Below are 15,835 nucleotides of genomic sequence, written 5' to 3' on the forward strand. Positions count from 1 at the left end.
CATGTCTATGATTTAACTACCACTTGTATGCTGACTTCCAGTCCCACTTCTATACCATTTATCTTACCTCAACCATACTTTGTCTTGGGTTGTTGTTTAATTACTTCCTGTTTAGTAGTCTCTTCTCTTTAATTAGACTATAAACTCCTAAAGAACTGAGACCATGTGTTACACTTCTTTTTTATTCCCCTTGGTGCCTAGCTCAGTACTCAATGAATGCATATGAATGGTGAGAAATGAATTAAAATGAAAAACATAAGTTTTGTAGTTCTTATTTTTATCCTTATAAATTAAAGAAAGAACTTTTTGAAACAAAAACACTTAATTAACTTTCTTTTTTTGAAAGATTTTATTTATTTGAGAAAGAGAGAGAGAGTGCTCACGAACAAGGGGGAGGGGCAGAAGGAGACAGAGAAGTAGATTCCCCACTGAGCAGGGAGCCTGATATGGGACTCAATCCCAGGACCCTGGGATCATGACCTGAGTCGAAGGCAGACGCTTAACTGACTGAGCCACCCAGGTGCCCTTAATTACTTTCTTTAACTCAGGAAATAGCAAAAACATAATGCTGAACAATTTTAAATAGAAAGAGAGCAGAGGCCAGAAAAGTAAGGGTGGAGAACTTTTTAGATACTCCTGAATTAGGTTTTCAGTATGGTTGCTGAAGTTTTATCAAGTAATGTTCACTGTCTGAACACCTAACATGGCCATATTAAAATGTAAGAACAGAACACATTCTAAGGGCAAATAGAATATATTCTTATCTATATATGCTGCTTGTCCATGCCCCTAACACAAATGATTGAAAGTCAATTCTACTTCTTTTCAGATTTTCCAATTGTCTTAGCAATAATTCTCTTGGGAAATAAATAGCCCCATGAGATCCCTCCTTCCTACCCTAAGACATAAGAAAGGGTCACATTTTTTTTTTTTTTATTACAACAAACATGCTTGGATCCTGAGTCCCTACCTGGGCCTTTCTGGTTTGGCTTTTATGCTTATTTGTCCCTGTTGACAGATATAAGTATCTTGGGTGTAACTGTGACTTGGAACAAGAGTGTAAATCAGAAGTGTAGTCATGTCTGCATCATCATAAACTTGCTTTCTTGTAGGGCAAAGAGTTTATTACTCATTGTAGGACTTCCGTCAGATTCCCAGAGCTATTTGGTAGCAACTTTGTTCTTTTATGCAGCTACATTCCTTCCCTTGGCAGTGTTCCTCTATTAGCATTGGATGTATACCTGTTGACTATAACCCCAACTGACTGCTACTCTACAGGGCCAGTTGTTGCTGGAGTGGTGGGCCTCACCATGCCCAGATACTGCCTGTTTGGAGACACTGTGAACACAGCTTCTCGGATGGAATCAACAGGCTTACGTGAGTACCTAAATGATGGGATGGGATGGTAACCTCCTACTGTTGGAAAAGTGATTTTCAAGAGGGGGAAGAAGGGCAGGATACCTGATGTTTTAATGTTTTTTTTTTTTTTAAATAAAAAATAATTTGAGAAGTATAAGATTTTATACACAGATTTCCTGGTCTCTAATGGCAAGCCAGTAGGGGGTGATATTGGATTAAACATGTACCTTTCTTGTCCTAGAAATGAAGCTGTAGCTAAGTGACACTGAAAAAGTCAGTCAATTTGATCGAAACAACTAAAAATGTCCCTTGGGTACAGAAAAAAATTGGCCAGCCTGGTGGGGAAGTCATGTTGAAAAAAGAAAAAGTAAGGGACTGGCATTTTTAGTTTTTCATTTAGTTTGTGGAGACACACCCAGAATCAGCTGCCTCCCACCCAACTGCTGTTTGCTGCTCTAGTCCTCTCTCTGAACTTGTTAGGATCCTAGGAGTTCTGGTTTTATCAAATAGCCCCCTTGAATTTAGCTAGCAATAGTCCCTCAACCTAAAATCTGAACCTTGGAAATCTGAAATAGTCAATTCCAATTTGCCTGTATATAAAATCTTTAGTTTTTATCAAAACAGGCGTGGTGTCAAAGATACCATTTCTTCCCCCTCGCCTTCTTTGAGAATAAAACTGTACAAATCTTTATGCCATCTGTCTGTTGCCGGCACCTCTTTATTGGTTATTTACGGCCACTACTAAGGCGATGTCAGAATCACAACATGTCTTTCCCTTTATCATGGTTGAGCAAAGCAATTTGTTTATGCTAATATAGGAAAGCATAGAAAACGATAATAAGTTCTATATACAGTTTTCATGGGTTTTCTATTTAAAAAAAACACTTAAGCTCTTAGCAGCCCTGGTTTTGACAGCTACTAGGCAAGACAAGCTCTTCCCAAACTCCAGCAGTCTACGCAAACTAGTCTCTGATGATATGGTGGCCTACATCACAGTGGGTGGTGCCCTATCTGACCCCACTCCTCATCACTCATGTGCAGAAACAGGCTTGCACAATGGGTCCAGTCTTAGTCAATCTAGCCTGTGAAGCCATGATTAAGGAGGCAGCACGGAACTTAGAAGCTGTTGTCAGAATAAATTTTCTGACATCTGGGAAAGTCTTCAAACTCCACAGACATGGCAGAAGCCATGGAAGTAGTCATCCAGGAACCGCTGCATGCATATGACTTTGTTCTTGAAGTGCAACCCAAGATGAAGTGAAATTGATCATGGAACCGCAATGCAGATTTGGCACAGCACTCTGGACTGATGTAAGCTTGTAGAAGACTGAAGTCATATTCTGGTCTGCACCGGGGAAACTCCACTCATTTCACATTGGAAATATAGAGCTGAGAGCAGAAATTGAATTTTCAGATTTAGGCAGCACCTTGTCCAGTGATGAGTTAGGAAGAAGAAAATGGAGTGAATCATACACAGCAGGTGTTTATTAAGCACTGACTATGCAAGGAATGCATTGTGAGGGACACAAAGAAGCAGACACATGTGGTCTCAGCACTAAAGGAGCTGGTTAGTGTGCTTTTCTGGAAACTAATGACTGTGACCAAAATAGAGCATTAAGCTCCACACCTGATTGAAGATTTGTAAAGAGGTAGCCTCATGATGGATATGAGACTAGGACAAGTCAGAGGTCTATTAAAAATTAATTTCCTAAATATCTCCATTATGCCCAGTTGAATTCACTGATTCTGGAATGGAAGTAACTAGTGACCCAGTCCTGGAGTGATTCTCCTTGCCACATACCTGGGTGCTCGTTGGAACGAGCTATCTCTCTCTTTTGACCTGTGTTCCCCACTAGTAGGATTATGACTGACAACCAGATGCTAGAATGGCATACACGGAGCTGGCAAGGGGCACCTAGACGAGCAGGTGGCTTTTAGGAACCCTTTTTGAGCAGAGGTTTTGGGTGACCATGACTTAGTGAGGAAGATACAAACAACAGTACTGAGCTGGAAGGAAAGTTATTATGTTATTATGTGAAAGTATTATAAGAACACATAGCGGAAATTTCTTGCAGTTCTTTCCAGCCTATGCCTTCCTACTTAGATTGTTCTCAGCTTCTAAAAGAATTATTTTCTCAAGTGTGTGGGAATAAGTCTTGGACTTTTATTTAAGACTCAACTTGAACAGGTCTTACTTCATAGGATAACCGTTTTCAAGAAAGTCAAGGATTCTGCCTGAGTTAATAATAAATGATTGTTCTTCACCAAAGAATTACACTTAGTTTCTACATAAAATTTTTAGTCGTAGTTCTCCATGTAACACTCTTATCCCAGGTTGGGCTCACTAGTTGGAAAATAACACATTCGTGTGTGTATCTAGATGCATCCACCCAAAGGAAAGCTATAAATGTACAGTTGCCACAGAATGTTGACCGAGGTCTTGGGACATTTTTTATTGACGTTCTATTTTAAGTGCAGCAATATTGGAAGATAGTTGTATGGATGTCTATGTAAAAAGACACCCTGTTGTCTCTTAAGTAGGCTAGGTAGACCTTGGGAGCTCTGCTTTAGCAGCAGCCTGTAGAAGAAGCTGCTGAAACCTAACTTCCCTCTGAGGAGGTCCCATTTCAGCTGAGAGCACAGTAGTGGTAGCCAGTTTCTCAATCGCAATCGAGTTAAATTAACACCTTTCTATTGCATGGCCTTTCATCTGAGATAGTGTCTAGGAGGCTGATAGGTGCTATAACTAACACCTTATTTGGGCCTGGTGAGGAAGGCCACCACTCCCCATTCCTCCTCCTGTGAAACCCTAACTGAAGCTCTCTCTCAGGGACTTTTCTTAGGGTCTTATTCATTTAGGAGTGGGGGGCATTTATTATATTAATATTTTCTCATTGATTTTACCTGGAAGGATCCAAAGTCATGTCTGTCTTTCTTTTACAGCTTACCGCATTCATGTCAGTCACAGCACCGTGACAATTCTTCGAGCTCTGAGTGAAGGCTATGAAGTGGAGCTTCGAGGAACGACAGAGCTCAGGGTATAATGTCCTTTTGTCTTTGTTTTTGTTTTTTTTTTAAATCAAACCACTTGGACACACCTGCTTCTGGAGAGGTCATGGTCTGCTGAAAGAGTTTACCTGGATGTCTGAGACTTAGAGCTATAATTTGGGCAGAATTTCCAGCCCTATTTGTGGTTCCCAAGAGATTGTTCCTTTTTGCTTTGATTTTCTTCTCCTTAAAATATGGCCACAGTGAGGAGGATTGTTAGAACTCCTTCTGAATTTTTCAGACTATGAGCCGCATCTTTCTCAAAGGATTGCCCAGAATTTGGGTTTTCAATGAGCTGCACTATTATTTATTTAGATCTTCTAACTTCCATTTTGTTTACTCTTTGGCAGTTCCAGACATGATTCAATAAACTAAAGTATTAGTGAGTTTGGGTTTTCCATTTGCCTGCTCAGTGGCCACATTTCTAATTTTTCATCCACACCATTGACCCCCTTCCATTTACAGAGAGGCTTTATGTCTTCCCCAAAGGACCAGGAGGAATAAAGTCAGTTCCTGTGAAAGACAAACATTTTGTAGCACCTTTTCTTTCTGCTAGGACTATCCCTTGATCTAGGATTCAGGATTAGGATAATTTTCCCTTTTCTTTCTTTCTTTTTTGCCATCTCCACTGGATTCTTTTCATCTTCCTCTGGATAACCCCAGAGCCCCTGACTTCCCCATTTGTAAGAGACTCTAGAGAGCTAATCATCTAACTTCTTCATTTTTAGACGAAAAACCAAAGCCCAGAGAGGTGAAGTAACTTGGTAAGGATCACGCAGTCAATTGATGGCAGAATCAGGCCAAAACCCAGGAAGTCTGACTTCCCACTCAGTACCCTTTCTACGGTACCATTGTGCATGAAAATTATTTTCTCAGTGATTATGCTTGGGCAAAGCAAAACCCAGGAAGTCTGTCTTCCCACTCGGTACCCTTTCTATGGTACCATTGTGCATGAAAATTATTTTCTCAGTGATTATACTTGGGCAAAGCAAAACCCAGGTACTGAGTGATGCACAATTTGTTCCTGTCATTAACAAGCCTTCCTCAAATGGTGGCAATTTACGTGTAAAAGGATTTCAGAAGTTAAAGGTTGGAAGGCTTGATTCTGGTTGATCAGTTACTTTTCTGGCTAATTCTGGTTTGTCTCTTCCAATAGATCCTAATATCTTCTAGCAGATGGGATGAGTCATTTATGAGGGGACAGAGGTTCCTTTCCCACCTCTGCAGAGAACTCAGTGAGATGATAGGAGTGGCAAAATTACTTGAACAGTGAATCACATCACTCAAGGCTTTTGTGATCCCTCTATATATTGACATTTCTTAGCAGAGGAGGACAAAGGTGGCTTTATTTCCTGAGGCACTTTCCTGTCTGTATTGCTGGGCACAGATTCCATCATTTAAAAGCTGAAGAGCTAAAGAGGTGACACTTTTGAAACTGAAAAGGAAAATATGCCCCCACCCCATGGTTTTTATTGCCCCCCACATTCCAGTCAGGAAGCATTATATCTTTGGGTGTTTTGAGTACAAAAGCAGGACTACTTCAAAAGGGCCCTTTGCAGCTTCACAATTTCCCTTACCCCAGGGAATTTGGGAACCTGCTACAGCAAGTTGGAGGAAGAAGCAGGGAGAGGCTTCCCCTAAGGCCACGTCAGGCCATGCTTATTGAGGTGGTAGAGGCTTCCTGATGGAGAGGGAGATACTGAGAGAGAAGAGAGGGGGCCCCAGGGGAAAGGAAGGGGCAATGTGAAGAAGAGAATAAGAAGTACCAAAGAAGGAAGGGAGAAAATGGGAGATCCTTTCTGCCTCTGTACCCCTGCCCCTGACCAGAGGCAGGTATTGGACATTACATAGTAAGGACTGGGGGACAGGAGATTCCTTGTTCTTTGGGGGCATGCAATATATCCCCAATAAGACCATATCACCAGTACACTTCAGAAATTCTGATTCAACATTTCCATCCCTCATTCACTCTGTGTTGTTGGAAAGCAAGAATCGCTTTAGTACATGGGTCAGAAGGACCACATTTGATAGCCTGCCAGGTGTGATGGCCAAGACGATGGTTGAAAACATCCTCTCCTTCAAGCTGGCTGATATTTGAAATTCCTTCATCAGAGCCTCTTCTCTTGGGCTCAAGGATTAGATCCAGTAACAACACTCTTTTCCCATTCCATCTCCTTCATTGGGGTGATGACACTTTAAGTTGTTTCCCCTAGTGGGAATCAAAAGTGTGGATTGGGGGCGCCTGGGTGGCTCAGTTGGTTAAGCGACTGCCTTCGGCTCAGGTCATGATCCTGGAGTCCCGGGATCGAGTCCCGCATCGGGCTCCCTGCTCAGCGGGGAGTCTGCTTCTCCCTCTGACCCTCCTCCCTCTCATGCTCTCTGTCTTTCATTCTCTCTGTCTCAAATAAATAAATAAAATCTTTAAAAAAAAAAAAGTGTGGATTGGGTTGGGTGAGAGAAGAGAACATAGTGCAGTTGAGTAATTAGGTGGGTGGGGTTTACAAAGAAAGACATCAAACTGAGGAAGCTGAGGTAGATTGGGGGAGGACTCATTAGAGATGACAAGCTCAGCCTCTCTGGGGAGTTGTCCTGCCCACTCCAACCCCCTTTTGTACTCTACTGGCAACAAATCATCAGTGCTTAACTGGCCAATTCTGCCCTTTTCAATATTGCTCTCCTAATGGCCTGGTGATAAGTCATCTTATTACCTCTTCTCTTACATGAATCCTATTTTAGTTACTGTTTTACTGACAAGTTCGAAGCTTCTTGCTGAGACTTTGTATATTTTGAGGCTTATCAGTTGTATTTACTAGGGCCTCTTAGGTAGATTTACATTCTGAGAAGACTTTCCTAAATGGTTGTTCTCAGCCAGTTTATGTCCTTGCCAGAGGTGGACACTTGTGACCTTGTCTCTGAACTCTGGGGCTAAATAGTATTTGATTCTCAGGCCCCTAAGCAGTAGTCCTGTTTTATTTGTGATTTCTCTTTTTTCCCCAACCTCTTCCACCCCTATTGTCAACTCCCAACACTCACATACACAAGTTTGCACATGAGTAAGCATGTGCACACACATGTGCACACACACACACACACACCAGCAATTGAGCTAAGAAGTAATGAGGTTGGGGGCACCTGGGTGGCTCAGTTGGTTAAGCGTCTGACTCTTGATTTTGGCTCAGGTCATGATCTCGGGGTTGTGAGATGGAGCCCTGCATCAGTCTCTGTGCTGGGCATGGAGCCTGCTTAAGATTTTCTCTCTCTCTCTCTCTCCCTCTCCTCCTGCCCCTCCCCACCTCCCTCTCTAAGAAAAAAAAAAAGTAATGAGGTTGTATTGGCAGAGTCATGAAGGTCAGAAGGTCTGGTCTGTAATTCTCGTCCCATCAATGACTCAATGTGTGACATTGGACAAGTAACTTTATCCTCTCTGTGCTTCCATTTCTTCACATAGAGTCCTCTTCTGACCTGTGATTATCAGGAAGCTCATTAATCACAAACTATAAAATTCCCAACAGTTGCTTTTTGGCCTCTGGACCTGTCCCTTGACTCCAGTGTGTTGGAAAAATTATGTGGTATAGAAGGAAGAGCATTTAAAATTTGGAGTCTAAGATGTTAACTAGACTTATTATGATGAGCATTTTACAATATATATACATATCAAATCATTATATTGTACAGCTGAAACTAATATAATGCTGTATGTCAGTTATACCTCAATAAAAATAGCTAAGTCGTAGTAAAAAGAAAATAAATAAAACTTGGAGTTCAGTAAAATTGGGTTCAAGTTCCAGCTATGCCTGCTTACTGACAAGTCATTTAATTTCCATGAAACTCAGTGTCCCTATTTGCAGAATGACGTTAATAATAAACGCACCTTCCAGAGTTTTTGTGAGAATTAAAAAAGACAGGAGATGCCAAAGTGTCTTAAAAGTGTCAGGCCAAAGGAAGATGCTATTATTTGGTGGGGGGGTTGTCTCTGGGACTGCCTAGGGATTGATAACAAGTCAAGGGTGTGCTTTAGATTTTAGTTGTTGCAGCTTGTTCCCTCCCTTTCTCTCTCTTCTGCAGAATTTTGGAAATAGGGTGGGTAAACAGAGAGCTAGGATTCTAAGAATTCTCCTGGATGGGCTCCCAAAACCTCAGAGAGCCCCTGGGGCTCCCCTGCATACTCTTTGATTTGGAAGCTTGCCTGAGTCCATAACACTCCCATTCTCTTTTGCAACCATTAGTTTTGGCATACCAGTGTGTGTCCCAGGACTCACCCAAATATCTGGACAATCCTGGCATCCACAAATCTCCCTTGGGGATTGGCACACTATCCTGATAGCCTCTAGATCTCAAGACAAACAGCCAAATATGCCTGGGGGTTGGGATCCTCAAGTTTGAGCTTTAAGAGTATGTTTTAGCAAAGTGAGGTCCATTGACACCTGAGTATTCCAAGTGCTCAAGGGTTGAGTTTTCCAGTGAATGGAACAGTCTATCTACTGAGCAACTGTTCTGTATGAGACACTGCACTAGGTACTGTGAGGAAAAGAGCTTAGGAGGCAGAAGATTTGGGCTTGTATTTAGAGCCCAAAACATGGCCTGACAGTGTTTTTATTTAACTGCACTGTGAGTTCCTGAAGGACAGAGCCATTTCTGTTTTTCCACACCTGGTACAGTGAGGGTAGAATAAATGTAAGAATGAGGGATATGAGTATATTTTAAAGTTGTTCACTTCTTCTGAAAACAGAGTGGCTCCAAACAGTCCAATTATTTGAGGTTTAGAGTGAGTTGGTTGCCAGCTAGTGAAGATTGGGCTGTTGTGGTATTCTCTTCCTACTTGCCTATAGTGGGCTTGTTCAGAGCCTTGAACCAAGTATCTGCAAAATGATTTGAGAGTCTTCCATTAAATGTGCTTATTATTATTATTATGGTTGTTGTCATTATTGTTAAGGGAAGAATATATGTGATGTAAAATAGAGAACAATGGATTTGATATTTAAAGGGGGGACAACCTAATTGGAATTTCTAAGTTAAACAATTTAGAATTGTTCCAAATGAGATTAGCCAAGAGTGAGACCATATTTCAGATTAATGAGTTGGACACACATCCCATTACTTTTCTCAGTCTTAGTAAACACATTTTTTTCCCTTATGGATTGGAGGAAATGAAAGAACAGATGAAAGACAGTTGAAAGGAGGAGAGTGAAACACATTGAGAGGAGGGTTTATTAGAAAAAGGGGAGGGCAAAGCAGAGACAGAAAACTTGGCTCCTCTGAGGTCATCACTTAGGCTCTGGGATGACCAGCTGGAGTTTACACTCCCTTTCTCTTCTCATACCCATGGTTCTTGACAACCAAGGAACTGGGCTGTAGATGGAGGCCTCCCTGGGGTCTCTCTCTACCTGTAAGAATCCCTTGGCAGGAAGAAAAGAACACTGCAGAAATGTAGACCTCTCTAAGCAGCCAGGATGCCCTGGCCTGCACAGCTTGCTTTCCATTACTATTCCAATTTTTGGGTTTTGTGAGAGCCTTTGGATGGTGAGTATTTGGGGGAGGTAGACTCTGAATGTATCTACTCTAGACAGGAAAGACAATGGGATGCCTAAGGCCAAAAGATCAGGGCAAAAATGACAAACAAAATCTTGAATTCAGCATCCAGATGTTTGGTTACTATGAAGCCAAACAACAACATGTTCCCAACGATGGAGCTGTGTGGCAGTGGGTAGACAAAACATCTGGATGACAGCTTCAAATGGTGTTCACTTTTCTTTTTCTTTTTTTTTTTTTTTTTTAGAGAGGGTGGAGAGGCGGAGGGAGAAGGGGAAAGAGAGAATCTTAAGCAGGCTCCATGCTCAGCGTGGAGCCCAAGGCAGGGCTTGATCTCATGACCCTGAGATCATGACCTAAGCCAAAATCAAGAGTTGGACACTTAACTGACTGAGCCACCCAGGTTCCCCCAAATGGTGTTCACTTTTCATCTGCCTGCTGTGTCAGCTTATGGAGCTTGCCTGAGGCACAGGTATATATAGCAAGGAAGCTGTGTAGGAAGGAAGACTCCAGGGAGTGGTGATAAGGGGAAAGCAGAGGCAATTTCTGAGCCAGACTGAATGCTTATACCCCATTGATCAGAAGCACATCTTTGGGAAAATTGGTTATAGCACATTTAAGATTTTCTGTATTTTCTATAATAAGGGCAAAGGCACAGAAGAGACCTTCTGGCTGGTTGGAAAAAAAGGCTTCACGAAGCCCCTTCCTCAGCCCCCACCAGAGGGCAAAGATGGGTAAGTAGAGTTCACACTTAGAGTCTTCCTATGCCCTAGTCTGCTCCACTGTCTTCACTATTTTTGTGTCTCTCCTGCCCCACAGGCAAGTGGGCCATGGCTTACAACCAGTGGAGATTGCAGCCTTCCAAAGAAGAAAAGCAGAAAGGCAGCTGGTGAGAAACAAGCCATAAGGTAATGGCCAGCAGGAAAACAGAGCACAGGAGTTTGCCAAATTTTCAAAGCTGGGGCTCCCTTTGGCAATGGGTGCCAGTCTCAGCCTACGCTCTATTGGCAGAGTGTGATGAAGTTGGTGAATTTCCAAGCTCCACTGAGTTGAGCAAAAACCTTGTGGGGAGGCCAGTTGCAGAGCGAGCTGCATCTGAGGGAGGTCAGCTACCCTGGCCTGAGAGACCCTTGCCTCCTGCACTGATAACACATTTGAATGTTAACAAGGCTGGCCATGTCATCTAGTTATCAGACAGGAGCACCTGTCTGTTTCATTGTCAAGAACCTGGACCACATGATGAGCCACTTCACATCTTTGGAGATTCACATCTATCTAAGCAATACAGCAATATTATGATGACCCCCTTTTCCCAGGATCCCTTGGCAAGACCATCTTTGAGGGGATATTATGTCATTTCCTCTGGAGGCACTGCTTGATCCCTTCTGAGGTTGGCATTGCCAACCAAAATAAGACTGTTTACTCCTTGACTGCCTGGCTTGAATTCAGGACAATTTCCCCCATTGCTCCTACTCCTACTAGAATGGTATGATTCTGAAGCAGCAACAACAGCCTAATTATCAAGAATTCTCCCCATATATTTATCTCTGAGGAATCCATTGCTTTCTGGGGCTCCTCTCAGTATCTCTTCTCTATCTTGCTTTCTTATTTTCTCTTTTATGGAGACTTTGACCCTAAGGCCTATAGCTCCCTCTACATATACTTAGAAATCACAAGATTCTGAAGTAAACATTAAGGCATCTCCACACATTCCTGCTCCCTTGTTTCAGAATAATCACAATTCTAGCAGCAACTACCAAACGCATCCACATACTTCCTGTTTTCCCATTAACCTCTGTTTCACTTTGTCAGCTCTCTATGACTGGTTCTTTCCTAAGGAAAACCAGGGTATCTTCATTTCTGCAGCTATCACAGGTACCCTCTGTAAATCATACTATTTATGCTTCAGAAAGGCTTCAGTACTGAATATGTGTCTCCCCTGAAGCCCCCTTTACCACCCTCTGCCATCCTTCCAGCTGGGGCCTAGCTCTGTTTTTTTCCTATTGGTCAATACAAGCAGATTAAGCAGCTGGGACACACATTCATCTAATTTCCAGGAGCGTTTTTTCCCATGGGGAAGGAAACACACAGACACACATAGACACACAGTCCGTCTCTTTCTCTGTCTCTCTTTCTCTCACAGCAAGAAAGGTCTTGGAAGCTCTTGAAGGGTTTTCCCTTTGGTGGGGTGGCCTAGGCATTGTAGGCACTGTGCAAGAACCTATCCGTTCCTAAGAATGGGTTGGAGCTTATAGAAGACACTGCAGCTGACTCATCATCACTGGTTGTGTACTCTGGGGTCAGACCGGGAGGAAAGAAAGATGCTGTGAAAGGGGCACAGCTTTGGTGAACTGACTGTTGTGGCTGCCTCTCAAGCAGGGTCCTGCTGTCTCCCTAGTAGCTCCTTCCTCATGTCCCCAAATATCTACCACTTTTCAAACCTTTCTAAAGGTTATCACTTCATCTAGTTACTTGCCCTAGAATTTCACCAACTGGGCTATTTGGGGTTGATGAGCCTTTCAATCATAGATATATACCTTTTGGAGAGTAAGGGGTGATTAATTTCTCATATCAGAGTGAAGGTGAACTGAGCTAGATGTTCAGGAGCACCTGGAAATTTCATTTTGGTTGGGACCAGGAGAAATGAGGAAGTTTGGCAGTTATGGAGAATCGAAGGTCATAGTGGAGGTCTTCAGACAACACAAGAGCAATGGATCCCTGGGAGATGGGAGAAGGGTGAAAACAAGTATGGGAGTGGGAAAGTCAGTTTATAGATTCCCCCACTTTTAAACCTTTGCTCTGGGTTTTCTTTGGACACAAAGAATGGGAAGAAAGCATGCTTTTCCTTCTGCTCTCAGGACCTAGGACCTCTGCCAGAGCTCTAATATAACTGCTCCATGTGGGTTAAATCAGCCTTTGTGGACTGGCCTAGAAACCTGACCACTACATATATATAACACAGTTTCTATGGAGCAAGGCATTCCAAGTTCCGAATCATTGACTTATAAATGTTTAGGACACATCTCATTAGTAAGTTGAGGATTACTTATATATTAACATGCCCCCTTTTTTCTTAAATTTGTAAAAACCCTTATAAATAGCAACATCTAATGCAAACCTGACAAATATAATGTTTATTTGTTCAGTGATCCAGGAAAGTTTAGCAATTTGCAAGCTTTTCATGTAGAGTGGCATTGTGTGGCTTAGAGTCATTCATATTGAAATCCTGTGAAAGGCCTAGGATGGAGAAGGTATACTTACTCTGTTCTCTTTCTCCACCCCCAGGAGTGAATGGCTGTGAGATTGGAATCTTCTATTGGTGAGGCAATGGAAAAGCTCACTCCAGTTCAACAAATTGTTCTGCTTGGGCAAGAAATTAGTGAATGACTATACCTCTGAGGATGACCAGTCTGCGGGGTTATTCGGGCCTAATTCCAGTGTAAGGGGGCCCCTGGGAAGTAACTTTCATAAGTTTTGTTCTTTACACAGCTATCACCAAAAAGGCCATTTGAATGTAAACTGCAATGGATGTGAACCCTAAGGAAGGGTAGAGAACCACCTCCAAGTTTAGTCATTCCAAAATAACAGGCCCAACTTGGACTAAGATAAGAAGGTCTCTATTTTCACAGAAAAAGTAGGAGGCACTTTGTTTTCTTTTTCATTTCGTTTGAATCTCTAGAAAGTATTTAATGAGTATAATTTATAACTCAGATACTATGAGATTAGTGCCAGGAAAAAAAACTTCCAGCAAACATACATCTGAATCCCAGTCCACTGTGACCTCAGTTGACTGGAATGCACAGGGAATAGGGGGGAGGAGAAGAGTCTGGTTAATTGTGTTGTTTGGATAATTGAAGGCTAAGAAGTTCCTTTGTTTTCTTATTGCTTATTATTCAAAATCTTTCCACAACTGTCATGGTCTCTTTTCCTGTCTAAGTAAGGAGAATCTAAGCAACATAATTGAATTGTCCTCGCTAGATAGGTGAGTAGCTCACTGGGCCTCAGGGTTATAAATTCTGAACATGACGGAAGAGATGTAAGAGATATTGTCAGGGTAAAAGATACAGAAGTAGTGGATTGAATTGAGCAATTCCCTTTAGGTTTTATTCTTTTTCTCCCTTCTCCTGCCCACTCTGCCTTTCAAGCCCCTACCCTGGCCCCTAAAATAAATCCCTTTGAACATTTGTTTTTACTTTGCGCTTTTACTTTTCCAGATCTACTTTCAAGGGGTTATTGGCAGTGGCTTGCCACAGTCCCATGGACCAAAGCAATAAGACTTAAGTCACAGGCATGTTTAAAATAGTTAAGCAAGGTTTTCCTCCCTTTTATTATAAAAAATAATCTCTTTATTAAAACAGCTGAACCCAAACATATCAGCCAGTAAAGCAGTTAATTCTTTTAGAACAAGCCTTTTTTAAAAAAGAAATACCTAGTGTATAATTTGATACCTTTCTCACTCATATTTAATTTTTCCATTATCAACTCACCCTGAATCTAAGCTTAAAGTCAAAAGCTCTTCCTGGCAGTTTCCCCTCCACTTTCAGTCAAAACACAAACACCCTCGGACTCTTCACAGAAGCTTAACCTCTCTCAGCCTCAGGTAGTCTGTTTACTATGCTAAAGCTGTTCAAGAGGATGCAGAAGAGGCTGACGTTGCCTTTCAGCTTCCTTGATCAGAGTTTCTAATTCCTTTTTCTAGACATGGCAGAGGAGAAGGAGACATGAAATATCATCCTCTACTTGTGGCTAGGTCTCAGTCAAAAGCTGAGCTTTTAAGAATTCTATAGAGGCAAAAAAAAAAAAAAAAAAGAATTCTAGAGAGGCAAGGGCTAAGGGAAGTTTCCAAGAAAGATACCAACTCAAAACAGAGGCTTTCACTTCTCCTAGAGGAGGTAGGCACTGCCCTCTATTATGAATTGGAAGGATCATTGAGGGCAAGGGAGGGGGATGGGGCTGCAGCTATAGGCTCCATGGATCAGGATTCTCCCAAACCTAGTCCAGTCCTTTAGTGCAGGAACAATAGCCCCAGGGCTAGGCCTGCAAAATATTGAGCAACAAGACCCACTGAGGAGGATCCATTAGCTCTGTGTCTGATCCTATCCCTTATTTCCCTCTTTGGTATTTCTCAAGTCCAGCATGTCAACCAAATCCACCTTTTATAGCCTACTAATTCTGTCTTGTGCATGATCACGTCTTCCTTTGCTTGATTCTGTCATGAACCCCTATCTAAAACCAGTTTATTCTTTCTTGTATTCTTTTTCATTAAGGCCTTCTGCATTGACCAAAACTAAGCTCTCTTTAATTTGCTTAGCATTTTAATTATCTGTGGAGAAGAAAAACACTCTCTACTCCCATGAACCATCGTGGGGTAAAGCCTACTTCTTATATACAACTGATTATTTCTCTCTTCACCTGTTGCTAGTGCAGTGTCTTGAGTTGGTGGTTAAGAGGGACCAAAATGATTTTTTATCACAGTTCTTTTCTAGCTTATATTCCTTGTACAAAACAAAATATTTAGAAAACAATTTGAATAATGTTTTCAAACAGATTTGAATTTGTTTCATCACCTCTCTTATATCTGCGTGTTTCCCTGTGATTTGTCTCTTCTCAAAATAGATTATTAGAAAAAGAAAGCCAAATGCTAATGAATTGCAAGTTAGGTTCTGCTTATTTGAGGTTTTACTGTACTTTACAATGTAACTTTACAAAATGGTCATCCCATGGGACATCATTTAAGTCCTTTAGATTTTTTTCTTACTGATCTCAATGGCAATGCAGGTTCGTTATAGAAAATTGAGAAAACACAAAAAGGTTTATAGGAAATTTAAATTGCTCAGATTCCTTTTAGATCCTTTATTCTATTTTATCCTTGTTTGGGCTCAATTCATACATTATTGCA

General features: G+C 41.8%; 1 protein-coding gene across 1 annotated transcript in view; it reads left to right on the top strand.

The window, feature by feature from the left end:
• Positions 1-15,480, top strand: part of GUCY2F (guanylate cyclase 2F, retinal) — an 87,099-nt gene extending 71,619 nt beyond the window's left edge. The window contains exons 15-19 of the mRNA XM_031032151.2: positions 1,279-1,377; positions 4,303-4,397; positions 10,582-10,670; positions 10,756-10,844; positions 13,222-15,480. Of these exons, the coding sequence (XP_030888011.1) occupies positions 1,279-1,377; positions 4,303-4,397; positions 10,582-10,670; positions 10,756-10,843 (371 nt within the window). The 3' untranslated portion in view covers position 10,844; positions 13,222-15,480. The remainder of the gene's footprint in view (positions 1-1,278; positions 1,378-4,302; positions 4,398-10,581; positions 10,671-10,755; positions 10,845-13,221) is intronic.
• Positions 15,481-15,835: the final 355 nt, after the last annotated feature.

Source organism: Leptonychotes weddellii, chromosome X (genome assembly GCF_054177405.1).
Source record: "Leptonychotes weddellii isolate Sample4059 chromosome X, ASM5417740v2, whole genome shotgun sequence".
NCBI classification, from domain to species: Eukaryota; Metazoa; Chordata; class Mammalia; order Carnivora; family Phocidae; genus Leptonychotes; species Leptonychotes weddellii.